The sequence below is a fragment of the Morone saxatilis genome, unplaced genomic scaffold (assembly GCF_004916995.1).
Source record: "Morone saxatilis isolate NCDOM2014 unplaced genomic scaffold, NCSU_SB_2.0 Contig9, whole genome shotgun sequence".
Taxonomy (NCBI): domain Eukaryota; kingdom Metazoa; phylum Chordata; class Actinopteri; family Moronidae; genus Morone; species Morone saxatilis.
Window position 1 is genome coordinate 14,371,312 of NW_023340268.1, and position 14,898 is coordinate 14,386,209.

At 41.4% G+C, this 14,898-nt stretch overlaps 1 protein-coding gene and 1 long non-coding RNA gene across 3 annotated transcripts in view; one reads left to right on the forward strand and one right to left on the reverse strand.

Moving 5' to 3' along the window:
* Nucleotides 1–2,307: 2,307 nt before the first annotated feature.
* kcnh8 (potassium voltage-gated channel, subfamily H (eag-related), member 8) overlaps nucleotides 2,308–14,898 on the reverse strand; it is a 49,747-nt gene continuing 37,156 nt past the window's right edge. Inside the window, exons 11-16 of the mRNA XM_035681532.1 lie at nucleotides 12,480–12,694; nucleotides 11,238–11,276; nucleotides 9,821–10,098; nucleotides 9,120–9,235; nucleotides 8,766–8,845; nucleotides 2,308–4,530 (exon numbers count right to left, since the gene is read on the reverse strand). Coding sequence (XP_035537425.1) covers nucleotides 3,958–4,530; nucleotides 8,766–8,845; nucleotides 9,120–9,235; nucleotides 9,821–10,098; nucleotides 11,238–11,276; nucleotides 12,480–12,694 — 1,301 coding nt within the window. The 3' untranslated portion in view covers nucleotides 2,308–3,957. The remainder of the gene's footprint in view (nucleotides 4,531–8,765; nucleotides 8,846–9,119; nucleotides 9,236–9,820; nucleotides 10,099–11,237; nucleotides 11,277–12,479; nucleotides 12,695–14,898) is intronic.
* LOC118342926 lies at nucleotides 5,806–8,062 on the forward strand. 2 transcript variants are annotated; one of them, XR_004797514.1, is made up of 3 exons: nucleotides 5,806–5,917; nucleotides 6,133–6,297; nucleotides 7,850–8,062. It is a non-coding gene; the product is annotated as an uncharacterized LOC118342926 (long non-coding RNA). The 2 variants fall into 2 exon arrangements; XR_004797513.1 differs by lacking the exon at nucleotides 7,850–8,062 and adding an exon at nucleotides 7,193–7,441.

Below are 14,898 nucleotides of genomic sequence, written 5' to 3' on the forward strand. Positions count from 1 at the left end.
ATTTTTATTACCTGAGAGAGAATTTCTCACCTCCTGCACAGCGATGGTGTTTTTCAGTACTGAAATCTGGGGCGAGGGAAGTGAAGAGGCTCTTTTCACTGGGATAAAGTGCTCATTTGAATGGAAGAGTGAATGTGTGTGTGTGTGTGTGTGTGTGTGTGTGCATGCTCACACAGCATTTCTGTGTGTGTTCAGATGAAAAGAGTGGACAGGGATGAATAGTTGCTGTATTTGGGTCAGGGCCATAATTAAACAATGTGAAAAGAGTGGATAAAATAGACACAGAAGCAATAGAGGGAATAAGAAACATTGTCAAATGTATGTTGAGTATAAATCTGAATACTCATACATCATTAGTCTAAATCCCACTTCTTTTAACAATCCTTTCCTACTGTCAGCATTTGTGTGGCACTTTTCCCCATTTCCGTCTCTATTTTATCATCCTCTGCACCCCTCTGACTCAGACGCAACTTTAATCAAAAATTATAAGTGGTGGCAAAGAGGAAAGTAAAAGTGCAAAGAGGAAGGCAGATGGGCCTCAGTTTTGCTAATGACATATTTTGGGAAGCAGTGAATAAAAGATGAGTTTGCTAGCAGGTGGATAAAATGATGCATAAACAGCCAGGATGGGATTGTCTGTACACCATTAAATATGGATGGGTCTTCAAGACCCCAGGCTAAATAACAACATTCCCACAGATGTGCTGGAGGCGCCGCTAAATACACAAATAATCAGCCTCAGAGCAAACACACCCCACCCACCTGCACAACCCTTCTCAGTAAAACAGAGAAAGAAATTGTCTAAGTCGGGACTATTTTGACCGCTCACATTATTGCTCCCTCTAAAATCATTCATAAACACACACACACACACACATCTTGACACAGTTGTAATGTTACCTCCTTCATAAATACCCAAGAAGTATAACTCGATTGCATCCCTGCTGAACCCATGTACTCTATTTCCTAAGAGACAAACACACAGACACACAGTGGAGCGGCACCTCGCCAGGTGTGAGCAGCTGGACCGATGACAGATGTGTCAATGTGATCCTCAGCACGCATACTACTCAGTTTTCACTCCCGCCCACGTCACCAGAGGGACATGACGATTGCCATGCTTTCACCTCAGATGAACCGTAGCAGCAGCTTATAAAAGACAGACACACACATGCATGTACAAAACAAATACACACTACTATTATAAACAGAGTGAAGACAAGCAACAGTCAGAGATATGGCATTATTAACTTTGTGTGTTTGTGTATTTTGGTGTTGGTGTACGAAGAGGGCAAGAACAATTGAAAACAAAGGAATATTTGTCTTACACAGTGTTACTCAATACTATGGTGCAAGCTGATATGATTTAAAATTCACAACAATTTCCTCAGTCAGTATTCATTTTTGGTTGTATGAACCACACAAGGGGCTATATTTTGGACACTTTAGACATCTGAACCAGTCTTAGATGCTTAAAGATGTCTTTATGTTTTTGTCAGGTCAAAAAATCCAGTATGCTGATGATGATCTGTGTGTTCTTAGCCATGCTAGCAGTATGGCTCTAGGGATGACAATGTCAGTATGTCAGTTCACCACTACTGGATGGATTTCCATAAAATACTGCACACACATTCACACCTCCCACAGCATGAATTGTAATAACACTGGAGATCCCCAATCTCTTCCACTACTGTCATTATGCTAAACTTAGATGGTGACCATGGCAAATATCCTACCTGCTAAACATCACCATGTTAAAATCATTGACAGTATATGTAATCATTGTGAGCATGTTAAGTACAAGTACAGCCTCACAGTGCTGCTAATATGGCTGTAGACTTTGAAGTTTTGATGTGGCATAGCATAATTTATACCTGGTTTAGCTGTAATCCATGGACATTATGCATTCACCCATTCATTTATCAGAATGTCGCCAATTTAAAGTAAAACATTTTTTAAATTAAATTTGTTGGAAAAATAGGCTTTAAGCCAATTCATCAGGTCATTTCTATTTTTATTTTAGCCAGGTCCATAAAACTGATCGAGAAATTAATTTAAATTTGAAATTTACACAAATGAGGATGTTAAATTGTCAGTTTATCCACTGACTTCCAAAACACAAAATTAAACATTAAGGCCTTCCATAATCATCAATTAATGTATTAAAGCATATTTGTTTCCGGAAAAAGAAGATTTCCTGGTTGTGATGACCTCTAATAACCTCTTCCCAGCATTGATAAAATGTTTCTGTGAACATTGAACAAAAACCAGAAAAAAAAGCCCGGACATAACAGTCGTATTTGTCGTTTATTAGCATAACAGTTTTTTTGTATCTAATAAATATCAAAATGTTAAGGGAAAAAAGATGTTTGATTACAGTACATTCCATTTGCAGAGAAGCAGAGTCAAACCTACATGAATTCAAAAGAGAACAGTAGATCTGCCGGGATGAGAGTTAGGACCTTTTTCCTGGTTAAAGATTGCATTGGCTGGTACCAGCAAACAGCACTGCCATAACCTCATATATAGTAGCATCATTTACTGCTATCCCACACTCTTGCATTCTTTGAGATAAAAAAATACATCTTTAGTAATGATACATTCATAGAAATATAAAAGCGTCTTTATTTCCTTATTGTGCTTTTATGTGGGAATATTGCCTTTGCTCTGAACAGCCAAGAAAATGGATCTCAGAGCTAATAACCCTGGGTGACAATCAGGGATCAATGGCCTACATCGTGGATCATGAACCAATTTAGTATTGGCAGTTTGCTCCAGGCCACTTCACAACAGGGGCGACTACCTTGTGCTAAAATTACCGAGTTGTTTAAACTGAGCCAACATCCAATAAATATGCATCAGTAAATGCCATGTTCAGCTATTAAAAGACTGAATCGTGTTTCCTTTAAATAGATAGATAAATGGCAAGCTGGATTTCCACAGGGTGACATGCAGCATGTTAATGTGTGTCTACAGGCACTACTCAAAAGGCTCGGAAAGGCATGCAGAGAGCAAGAGAAAGAGAAAGAAGGAGGGAGACAGAGAGAGAGAGAGAGAGAGAGAGAGAGAGAGAGAGTGGTAGGTGTGTGGAGAGAAACACTGGAAAGGAGAAACAGAGAGAGAGAAAGAGTCCCTGTGCTCAGTGTGACAGACGACAGCAGGGGCTGTGCTGCCTGAGGCATAACATACCCCCCCACCACCTCCATAACCAACTTCCTCCATCCTCCACCTCCCCTTCCCTGAGGGCCAGCGGCAAAGAGCACAATACGACCCCTCTCTATTCTCACACCATTCTGTGCTCCCAGTGCGACCAGCCCCAGCTAGCTACACACTGGTCCACACAATTCAGAACATCAGGCATGGGTTGAGTGAGCAAGGAAAGAAGGGTTAAAAGGAGAGGAAATAGCAAAGACAGGGGGTTGGGGGAAGGACATTAACGGCTCCCACCCCTCCCCTCCTTGTCTCAAAAGCCCACCACTCACGATGCTTTCACATCCTCCAACCAGCCCAACCGACCTGAAATTAGCCAGGGGAAAAAAAGAGAGGACAGAAAAGAACTTTCTCCCTCTTCCATATCCCTCTTGTCCTCCATTATGGCACAATCCCACCTAAAGGTGGGAGGGGTAGCGGGTTGGTGGTGAGCTGTGCCCAGGGAGCTGACATCATACAGCTCCACAACTGACCCAAACCTCTACACCCTGTCTAACAACACTACGTTTCTATAAGGTAAAGCTAACACACCTAAACCTTCTGTACTTGTTTTCATGCAACATGATTTTTAAACACGTGCCTTTAAAACAAAAAGAAACTGAGTTGCATCCCTGCAAACGTCCTCCAGTGATATGGGGGACCCCAGTTGATCAGTTTGATCTGTAGGTCAGGAACATATCCCAAAAAATATCCTGGAAAAAGTCCTGCAGAGTCCAGGAGAGTCCAGGAAGTTCATCTGGAGGGCTGCTACAAACCCCTGGTCGTGCTGTGGTAGGTTTCCCCAAGTCCAGTTGGTGGAGAACACCCAGAGCTCTGATGAGGGCCCTCATCTCCCCCGTCTTGCAGGGGTGGACTGTGCAGCCCCGACCTGATGGAGCCAGGAACCCCGTCTTTGTAGTGGGAAGTCTCTGGTGAGCTGAGGGGTGAGGAAGGCAGGTGAGACTCTTGAAGGGCAGATGAGTTGGGAGTTGGAGGTAAAGTTGCGCTGGGGATAGCAGGATACCCCAACTGGAGTTCCTGGGGTCGGTGTGTAAGGGAGTCATTGTGGCATATCGCACCATGTTGCTGAGGAATAATGAGGGGAGAAGAGGGCAATGACATGGGTGTGTCCATCCAGATGGAGGCAGTCTGAGAAGAGGATGGTGAAGGGTAAGACTGAGGAGGGTTAGGATGGGGCAGATATGTGTGGTGTGCTGGAGAGTAGTGTGTGGGGCAGACTACTGCAGGTTGTGGCACTGATGACATGAGGGTCTCCATTAGTTGGGCCATTCTCTTCATGACTCGTCCAAGGTCGGCCACTTCCCTCCCAAGGGTGCTCACCTAAAGACGCAAACACAAATCATATTTAGTTTTAAAGAGGAAGAAAAATTGGATTGGGTGTGACATAATATGTAGTGTAGTGTGGTGGCAGAGTCCGCCATTCCTGCACTGGATTTAATTTGCCTACCTATGCTCAAAAGATTCACAGGAAATGATGCATGCATGTAATCCGGCAACCATTTTATCTCATTGATAACAGCCTCACTGTTTAGTGTTTGCTCTCTTCACACAGTGTAAGAGCTGTTTAATTTACTGCCAATGCAAACTTTCCTACTGCCGCTGCTTATAAGCATCCAACTGGCAAAACACAGGGTGGCTTTTATTGTGAAGAAGCCAAATGAAACAAAATGTGTTCGTCACTGAAGTTTGCACTAACTATGATCGTTCATCATAAATGCATCTATAAAACAAGTCATGGGGATTTTCTGCATTTTTAAATAAAAAAAATATATTTTTTTTGCAAGGGTTGGCAGTTCATGGGTGAATGATGCAAATTGTGAAGCGCTTTGGATAAAAGTGCTATAAAAATGCCGCCATTTACCATTTATCATTTACTAAGGGACATGCCCTGCTGTTCGGATTGTGGTTGCAATTAGTTTTGACAGATACTTTATAAAAAAACTATTTTGTTTGGTTGCACTGTAAAAAGACACACCAATTACTCTTATGTTGTATTTTTCAAGTATTTGCTGTAGTAATGAACTGTACTTGCTTATACGGAGGAAACCGCACATCTTGACAATTAAACCAGGCCTTAAATCAGGATTACATCTTAAATAAATAATGGTCTAGTAGATTATCAAAATAAAGCAACATGTATTAACACAATTGCTTTCCTAGTAACAATGAACTTACCAGTATTCCTCTCGTTGCTTGAGGCATTTGATTCTGCCACCACCTCTGCTATCCAAACCTAATGGCCTCTATGCCTATAATTCTCAAAATGAAGTTGCTGCCATGTAGTTGACTTTTCAATGTAAAAAAGACAAAATTACTAGGAAACACTCACAGATTACCAGGAACAAAAAGCCCCAGGATATACGGCACATCATTATGAATTTGGTAATTTCAGGTCAGTCATTTATTTTGGGTCAAAATATTTCTCTCTCCTGCCTGCCATTTTGCATGTAACATCGTGCTGCTATAATTGGTCATTACACTGATGAGGGGGGGCTGGAGATTAGTTGGTCTCTGCACGTGGCGTGTCCATAGAGGGCACGACCGTGAAGCGCTGCCAACAAGCCATCTGCTTCTGCCAGTCAAACCGCTCATGACCATTCATCAGGCCAATCACGCACATCAGTGCTACTGGATGCACATCAGCCCTCAGCAGGACACGCAACTCCAGGTGGGAACTGCTCCAGTCGCTGTGTGAACACGTCAAGAGGTGATCAGGCTGAGTGCATGAGTGTATTATATTGTGATGAAATTCATTGTCTTATTCAGATATCAGTTGATACTCTGAACATTCTTGATATCCTTTAAAACTGAGGTTGTTTTAACTCTGATCTATCATACTGAATCCCTGACAATAATTTTAACAGAGAAAAAATATTCTCTCTCCCTCTTTCACAATTCTCCCATCTCTCTCCGTCTCTGGAGTGGCTGATAAACTCTGGTACTGATAAAAATAGAAAAAGCTGAGCGCGACAGGACAGTCCAATCTGAAACGCTGTCAACATGATTCCAGTACTCCCACCTCAGAGACAACCGTCTGTGGAGATGGTCAGACAAACCAGCAGCCATGGATGACCACTGCGGCTTCAGGTGCATGTTAAGCTCTCCCGAAAAATATAATAGGATCAATATTTTCACTGGACCATGACTTTAAAAAAATATCTGCGTCTGAATAAATGTACCCTGAGGCTTCTGATGACAAGGAATTTCTTTTTGTGCCATTTATGAATCAAATCATTTATATGCAGAACTGGAGCGTGAGCATGACGAAGTTAGCTCAGATCTCAGATGATATGATCTCTGAATGTGACAATGGTTAAGATACTCTTCAAGTAGCGGACCCAAGAGAAGTTAGGACTAACCGTACTACTATAAACATGCAAGTAGTTTTCCTAGCCTAATTTCCAACTTGGGAAGATCTTGAAGCACTCTCCTGGAAAGTCTAGGCCTTTGGTTGTTAAGCCTGTGGCTAGAGAAAAATAAAGAGGTGCCACAACTTACAAAAGCTGATGGATGCTGGATAAAGTTTTCCCTGAACCCACCATCAGACTGTACACTACCTGGTCAGCACTAAACAGGAGACGGAAAATTTAGCTATTACTTTAGCCGGTTGCCAAATGCTAGAGGAGTATTTAGCAGGCAGAAGAGCCAGAATCTTTTGGGTCTGCGGAGACCAAAATAGATTTAAAAGGAAGAGTGAATATTGGAGTTACATTCATCACATTATTGCTGCTGTTAAGTTTTTTTGTAATGTTTAAAAATTCTGTTTTGTACCTGCTCAGAGCTTTCAGTATTAGTTCTTGTTTCCTACTTTACTAAAGTAGGTCACTATACGTGTGTGTACCCATTTTTCATTTTCAAGTGTATTTGTCGTGTACTGAATGTGTGTGTATCACAATGTTGCATGTTTCTTGCCTATTCTAATTTATTTATATTTATTATTATTATAAGTGTAACTCTTCAAGCAAATCTCTCTTTGTTCCAGCTCTCCTGTGCAGCTGTTATGAATTCCATGACATGGAACAAAGGTCACCATGTTAGGCCTCTCTTCAACTATATAATAAGACTAATGCCTTATTCAGCTCCCACTTGAATAAACCCTTCAGTGGCGTAGATGCTGTATAAGGTTAAAGGGTAAAGCTAAGAGGTCACAGGCCAAGGCAGAGCTGGTTCATTACTGTGTTCACACACAATTTGTTGTTCATTAAAATGCTGCCACCTTTGTGCGGTTCACGTCAGAATCAGCAAATAAATTAACCTTACAATGGAAGTTTGTGCTTTTTTATTCACATGATTGGGTACGGGTCTCAAAAGGGCCTTGCTCCTTGATTTTGACTGAAATAATGGGAACTGTCAACCAATAAATTAGGCCCCTGCAAGCCTGCATTCTTTTGGCGTGCATTTATAAAATGTTTTTTCATTAGCGTTAAAGTGTTTTCTTGTGATGCTTTTCACCTACAGTTGAGATGCAACAACAAAAACTGGATGAGGAAATGTCCACAGTACTGAATTACAGAACTGGGGAGGACTGGTTTTCTATGTTGCAGAACGAACACAAAAATAAATACATTTTTGAACTATCCTGCATGTGCCACATAACATACAATGGCCTCATTTGTCACTTGTATTTGTGTTTGTGCAGAGAGCAGATAGGGTTTAAACCAACACCCCCTTTTCATCTCCTATGGTGATCTGTGTGGATGGATCCAAGTGAGGATTAACAACCTACAACACCATGCTGAGAGACTTCCTGTCAAACACCGGTAACCCACAGAGACACAGAAAGGACAACAGAGCCAATGTGTATAACTGTGAAAGTGCTGAAGCATTGTCTTTTACGCTCCTCTTTTCATCCTTCTTTGATTTGCTTTTTGTTTCTCCCCATAAAGCTATCTGCCCTTTCCCCTTTTCCTCTTCATTTCCCTCACTTTTTCATGTCTCCCTTTCTCTGTGCCTCTATCTGCACATCCCAGGACACAGACTGAGTCTTAGCAGGAGGAAGCAAAAACTCCTCCTCACCTGCCAAAAGTCTAATGTCAATTTAGCCACCCGCCAATCAAAACCGTAGGATACAGCACGAGAGGCTGTGGGTGTATGTGTGTGTGAACAGATTATTTTCAAGCTGGACAATGAACCACTTAAGTCTATAAAACATCCAAAAATGATACTATACAATGAGACTGACAGGGCACAGTAGGTCTGTTAATACCTGGCAGTAAAAAACAAATACAAAAGGAACACTTTAGGTCCTGAGCTTCAGCAGACTATGGCACATTTATTGTAAGGCTCATGAGTGTGGTAGACAAATGACACCATTATGTGTGGCCTCATTATTAACCAGCTATAACGCCACATCTGGTCATTCTTTATACCTATTTATTTTTGTTTCAGCTTTTTTGCTGCATTATTTCTCTCAGCCCTTTCACCCATCTTGTGCCTGACATGCTGATATAGCCATATGGCTTGTGCTTACTTGAGCCCACCTGTCTGTCTCTCTCTCTCTGTCTCTTACCACATACACACACTCACACACACACACACAAACAGTCCTACTGTACCTGCTGGTCAAGGTGTCGCAGTTGTCCTCTGGTCTCCTCAGCTTTAGCTGCTAGCTCTGCTGTGCTGATCTGCAGCATATCTGTGACAAATTACCAAGTTACAAATCACTTCAAGTGCCAAATAGGAACTAAAAATTTACACCCAGCAGTTATTGCGACAGGGAAGCTGATAAATACTGCAGGCATTGACAGAAAGTGCAAATTCACATTAATCACCCTCATTATACAACCATACTGCAGGGATTTGGATGTGAACATTTCTCATTTCCCAGCATGTGGGAAGTTAAAGGGATTGTAAATGGTATTGGGTCATATTTGAGTGGTAAATTGCTGGGTACTGTTGGATGGGAGGACCTGTGGCAGATGCTGAGGCACTGGTTGGTTCATTGATGGGACAGCCTCGGCTGGTAGAGAAGGAGAAAGCCAGGGAACTCTCCGTCCCCTCACTGTCTTCAGTACCGTCCACTATCCTGCAGAGAGAAAGATGTGTGTGTGTGTGTGTGTAGGAAAGTAGAGACTGTTACTGATGATGTAATGATTGTTGGATAATTTAGAAACTAATATTATCAATTAATAATATGATTAAATGTTGTTCTTTCACAGAAAATAAGATTAAGATGATTATTGATACCAGGGTGTGAAGCTATAGCTAGAAGCCGCTTAGCTTAGATTAGCATAGCATAGCATAAAAACTCGAAACATAGGGAGACAGCTAACCTGGCTCTGTCAAAACCAAAAAAACACCTAAAGCTCACTGATTAACAAGTTACATCTTTTTTGTTGAATCCATACAAAAACACAAGGGAAAAATGGCAAGTTGGGGTTTTACATGTAATTTTTTCAATTTTACTGTACACTGGTTAGGTGGTTTTTATGCCACTGTCAAGTATCTGATTTAACCCTCTCTCATAATTATACTACCCATCTTGTCAAAAGTGCCCATCACTAGTTTCTACCACATGCACTGTGCTAAAGAATGACAAAAATATACATAACACTGAGTCACAGAGACACAGGCATACACAGGCTGACAAATCAATGGTGATCAAATTCACCTGGGGCTCAGGTTGGAAGGGTCTAAAGTGGTGAGAGTAATTTCCTGAATCTTCCTCCGAGACCTCCTGGAACTCTGTCCTGTGGTCTTCTGGCTGGGTCGACTTAGTGGAGACTTCCCACCCGTGTCCCTGAGGTTGACTGCCTGGTTCCGCTCCGATGACAGAGATATAGACATGGCTTCGTCATCCTCCTCCTCATCATCTTCCTCATGTTCCTGCTGTGCCTCGATGATGGGCGGATAGCCCTGAACCACTTGTCCGTTTCTTCCCACCCCAGACTGGAAATATAAAAAATATATATATGAAAAAAAATGTTTGAGAGTAGTGACAAATATCAATCACCTCTGATTTGAGGGCATTTTGAAATACAACCTGTTGGAGATTAAATAACTGCAGAAAAAGCAAAGAGCTGACATGAAATCAAAATCTATTCATGTTGATTTGAGTCATCTGAAGCATCAGCCTTGATGGTGCCAAATTTGCTTAAATGCCTCTTTTAACAAAAACAGCAATACTCGATATTCTGCCATCCTCATTTTTTCTGCTTCCTCTGGAGATGTTGAATACACTAAGCTCCATTTGTATAGTTAATACCATGACCCTGAAGTACACAGGAGTGTTTTCAATACATAAATATGTACTAATGATTTCTAATTGCATGGGGCAGACCACTCAGCTGGATTTAATGGTGAAAAGGCTCAGTAAAAATGCCCAGATCAACATTTTAGACTGAAACTGTGACCTGCAGAATAATGAAAGCAACACTGCTGAACTCTGACATCAGTCTTAATAAACACAACCCTCTTTTGTCAAGGGGGCAGCAGTTGTGCTAAATTGCAAGGACTCAGATCAACCACGAGATGAGGATATAATCAGGTAATAACAGAAATAAGGTCAACAGTAACCTATTGACCAGCGGCATTTGACCCAGCTCTCTTGGAGGAAACCCAACAGCAGTGTGAGGTTAATGTTTCAGCTGACAGCTGAATTGATTTTTTAGTAAAATATCTGACTACAGATCATTATATTTGTGTAATTTGTGCAGATTCACAGCATTCAAATGGCAGTCTGACAGCATATAGAGCATTTCTTCGCACTCTATTCTGGAGCAGCTGGGATTTAATGACTGCTAACTCATTCTATGAAGAATTGATAATCCTCCTCCCTTCCTCCTCCTCACCAAAAAAAAATAAATAAATAAATAAAAAATATATATATATATATCTCCATCAGAATCATTAAGTCTAAAAGAGTGATTGAGTCCATTATCAGTGCTGGAGGTCTACGCCGTGTCGCCCTGTGGACTAGGATAGGGTGAGGGTGATCGACATCTTTTGAGTTAATGGTACCTGTCTCAAAGCAACGGCATATTGCCTTTTAGAAAGTAATACATCAATCAGTGTTTGTGGTCTGTTACCTGAGTATCTAGAGCTGTTGTAGGCAGTCTGGCCTTAATCTGGAAGAGAGCCAGAGACATAATATACAGTAAATGAACTGCAGGACAAAGCAATCAAGACTTGCCCTTTCTTTTCTCAGCTTTAAATTACAGAGGAGCTATTTCACAGTGCTCAGCAATTTTTTTTTTTTACAAAGTGGACAGAAGAATAATCGTGATCCAATCATAGAAAATAATTCACCCTAACACACATTGTGCGCATATACAGTACAGTAATATCCAAACAGCAATCTCAACCTCCCAGCCACAAACATATCCTCTATCCTGAGCTACTTCCTTCCTCCTGTCTTCATTTTAACTCTATACTCAGTCCTGAGATTTGGACTGCACCTCTTCACATTAGCTTCACCTAAAAGCCCTGCAGCGGGTAGTGTGTGTGTGTGTGTGTGTGTGTGTGTAATTGGGCCAGCAGTGTTTGGGCTGGAGAGACAGAAACACCTGACTGTAATTACAGAAGCAGAACTCTCTCTCCAAGTGCCCCCGCTATTTTTGCCCTCTCTCTCTCTCTCTCTCTCTCTCTCTCTCTCTCTCTCTCTTAAACACACACAAATACACACACACACACACACACACACACACACACACACTTTTCTTATTTTAAAGCTTTTCCCCTCTTGCTTTCTCCAGCTGCCCTCAAAGTCCATTTCTTACTCTTCCAACTCCACCCTTCTCTTTCCTCTCACTCAACCCTCTCTCTCATTCTCTCACATTATTATAGTACCTTTGATTCATTATACACAGAAATTGGCAAGTGTGTATTGACCTTCATTGATTACTGAACTTCAGATTTTTTTTTCTCCTAATACAAAAATAAATCAGGAGTTGTCAGGGTTTATGTAGTTTATTCAAACAATGGTATAAATTGGACAAACAATACAAACATTTGAGTGAAAATCTGATTATAAAAAAACTAAATTTAATTGTTTTTTGGATTTCTTTGAGAGACTCAGCACCTCAGTTATGTTTTCTCTTTACTTTTTATTAGCCTTTTCTGAAGCTTTTTTTTCTGGTCAACATCACAAGAGGAGCTCATCATTGTCCTCTTGCAACATGAAACACAATAACTTTTGCGTGCATTAGGACATGAAATCAAGGTCAAATTAGTTTAAGCTGCTCTTTTTTCTGTGTATTTTTGGGTGAAAATCTGCTATACTGTAATGACACCCTGTGGAGACAGTAACAATACTACTTTGATGGACTTACATGTGTCTCATGTCCCTCCCTCAAGTTGTATGTGAGGTCCTGCTGGATGTCCTGGACAAAGTTGTGTGAGTATTCAGGGTAGAGGTCCAACACCTCATACAGCCCCTTCAGGTTGACGCACTGCAGGTCACAGTAGGTCAGGGCTTTCACGTCCGCATTGGTTTTTATCACTCGGTCATCTAAGGATAGGTTCGCCCCAATCAGGTCACCTTTACCTGCTCAGAGAGAGACATGGAGAAGGTAGGTCAGAATAAGGGTCACAGTGTAGTGTTTATTCTCTGGTAAAAGCTGTTGAGGATGCAACATGCTCTATACTGTATTTTCCATTTATTTAGAGAGTTTCTGAAGTACTCTCAGGTTGGAGTGTTTCAGGGGTTTTGGCCCCACATGATACCGAGGTGTTAGGAAGACAATCTAATGCCTCAGCATTAGCGTATTGACTAGATCTGTCTAGTCAATACGCGCACTCCAATCCTCTAATCCACCAAGTCCGCAGTTGTAATTGTTAATATGTTTTAAAGAAATGTATGATGGTTCAGATGAGCTGCAGTTCTTTCACATTATATTAAAATGGTGTCATGCTGATCACTTAAAACTGGTAGCAATATTACTAGTTATCCTCTGACCACTATGACTGAACATTTGGTTTGATTTGTTGCCATATTCTTGAGCCTATTTCTTTGAACTAGGAGACATGATTGGGGTGAACATGAGGAAATAAAATTAGCATCAAAACTGTCATTCCACCATCATTTAAGGTCACTGTAATTAAGGCTTTTGCCTACTTCTTCTTCATCTACTTCTTGCAGCTCTTTTCATCATACATTACAATGAAGAACAGCAAGAAAACTGGAAGTAAACAGAGCTGACAGCAAGCTTTTCTATTCTGTGTTTATGTTAACATTACCGTCTGTTGCTCATCAACTGTTGCCACTAGCTTGTCAGATGATGTTAAAACATGCACAACTGGTCATCTAGCAAAAGACAAGTAACAAGAGGTATTGTTGAGCAGTCAATCATGATCACTAAATACAACCTTAAAAACAAAATAAGAACAGGACTAAGTAGGCTAAAACTTAATGACTGCTTTAGTGAATTTCAGTGTTTGAATGAAGCAGTGCTGACAGCTGTTTCCTGTTCTGTAAAGACCCCGTTAGTGTTAATGCCCCTTAAGCAGTGATAAAATATTCATTACGGCCATTGTGAACCGCGGACGCTGCTCAATTACACCGAGGCTGATGGAGCGGCAGTCGTGACTGTTTTTACTCCCCCCTCTCCTACTGTCTCTCAGTGCACTCTTTCTCACCTCAGTCATTGCTACTCTTTTCCCTCTCTCCGTTCCTAGATTTCTCCCTTCTCCTGCTATATCAAAGCCCTTTGTCATTGTCTTCTATTATTTTCTTCATTTCTGTCTCCCTGTTCTCTGTGTTGTTTCCCTGTCCTCTTTCCTGCCTCTTCTTTCTCCTCCCATTCATTCATTTTTTCCTCCCTTTCTGTTTTCCTGAAGAATTTTTTTACTTTCCTTTGTTCCACCTTCCTTCCTTCCTCCCCTGCTTTGTTTTCTGTCTTCTCTTACTTTCCCACTCACTGTTTTCACTCTTTCCTTCCTTCCTTTTTCCTCCCTATCTTCCCTCTTTCCTGTTTTCTTTCTTGCTCTCTCCCACCCTTCTTCCTCCATATTTTCCATCTTTCCTACCTCCATTCCTGTTTCCTTCCTTCCCTGTTTTCTTTCTTTCTTCCTTCTTTCTTTCTATCTTTCCTACCTCCATTCCTGTTTCCTTCCTTCCTGTTTTCTTCCTTGCTCTTTCTTTCTTCCCTTCTTTTGTTTTCCTTCCTACCTTCCTTTCCACCCATTTTTTCTTATCCCTCTCCTTCCTATCTCCCTTCCTTATTCTTCCCTGTTTTATTTCCTTCTGTCCTTAATTCTTCCCTGTTTTATTACCCTTCCTTTCCTATGCTCTTTCTTCCATTATATGTTACTCGCTTACGTTTTCTGCTTTCCTCCTCTTTCTTTCACACTCTCTCCCTACCCCGTCTGCTTTCCTTCAGTCCAGTCCTGACTTTAGTTTCATTTCTGTCAGATATTCCACGACACACATTCTCTCTCCATCAACCCTACCTTCTCGTCATCCTCTCACAGTCTCTGTTTCATGTCTCTCATGGCCTCTCTTGCCCTCCCCCCTCTCTATTATGTGGCACTGAGCTGTGGCTACAAACTTGTATGGTGATGAGGAAGAGAGGGGTAGAGAGACCCACACACAGAAAAGAGAAACAGAAAGAGCGAGAGAGAAAAGCTTTTTTCTCCTTCAGTCAGACACTCAATGTCAGCCTGACCTTCTGCACAGTCAGCAGGCAAGCACAGAAACAATGCTCTCCGCCTGTCAAGAATACACACACACACACGCACCCACCCACACAC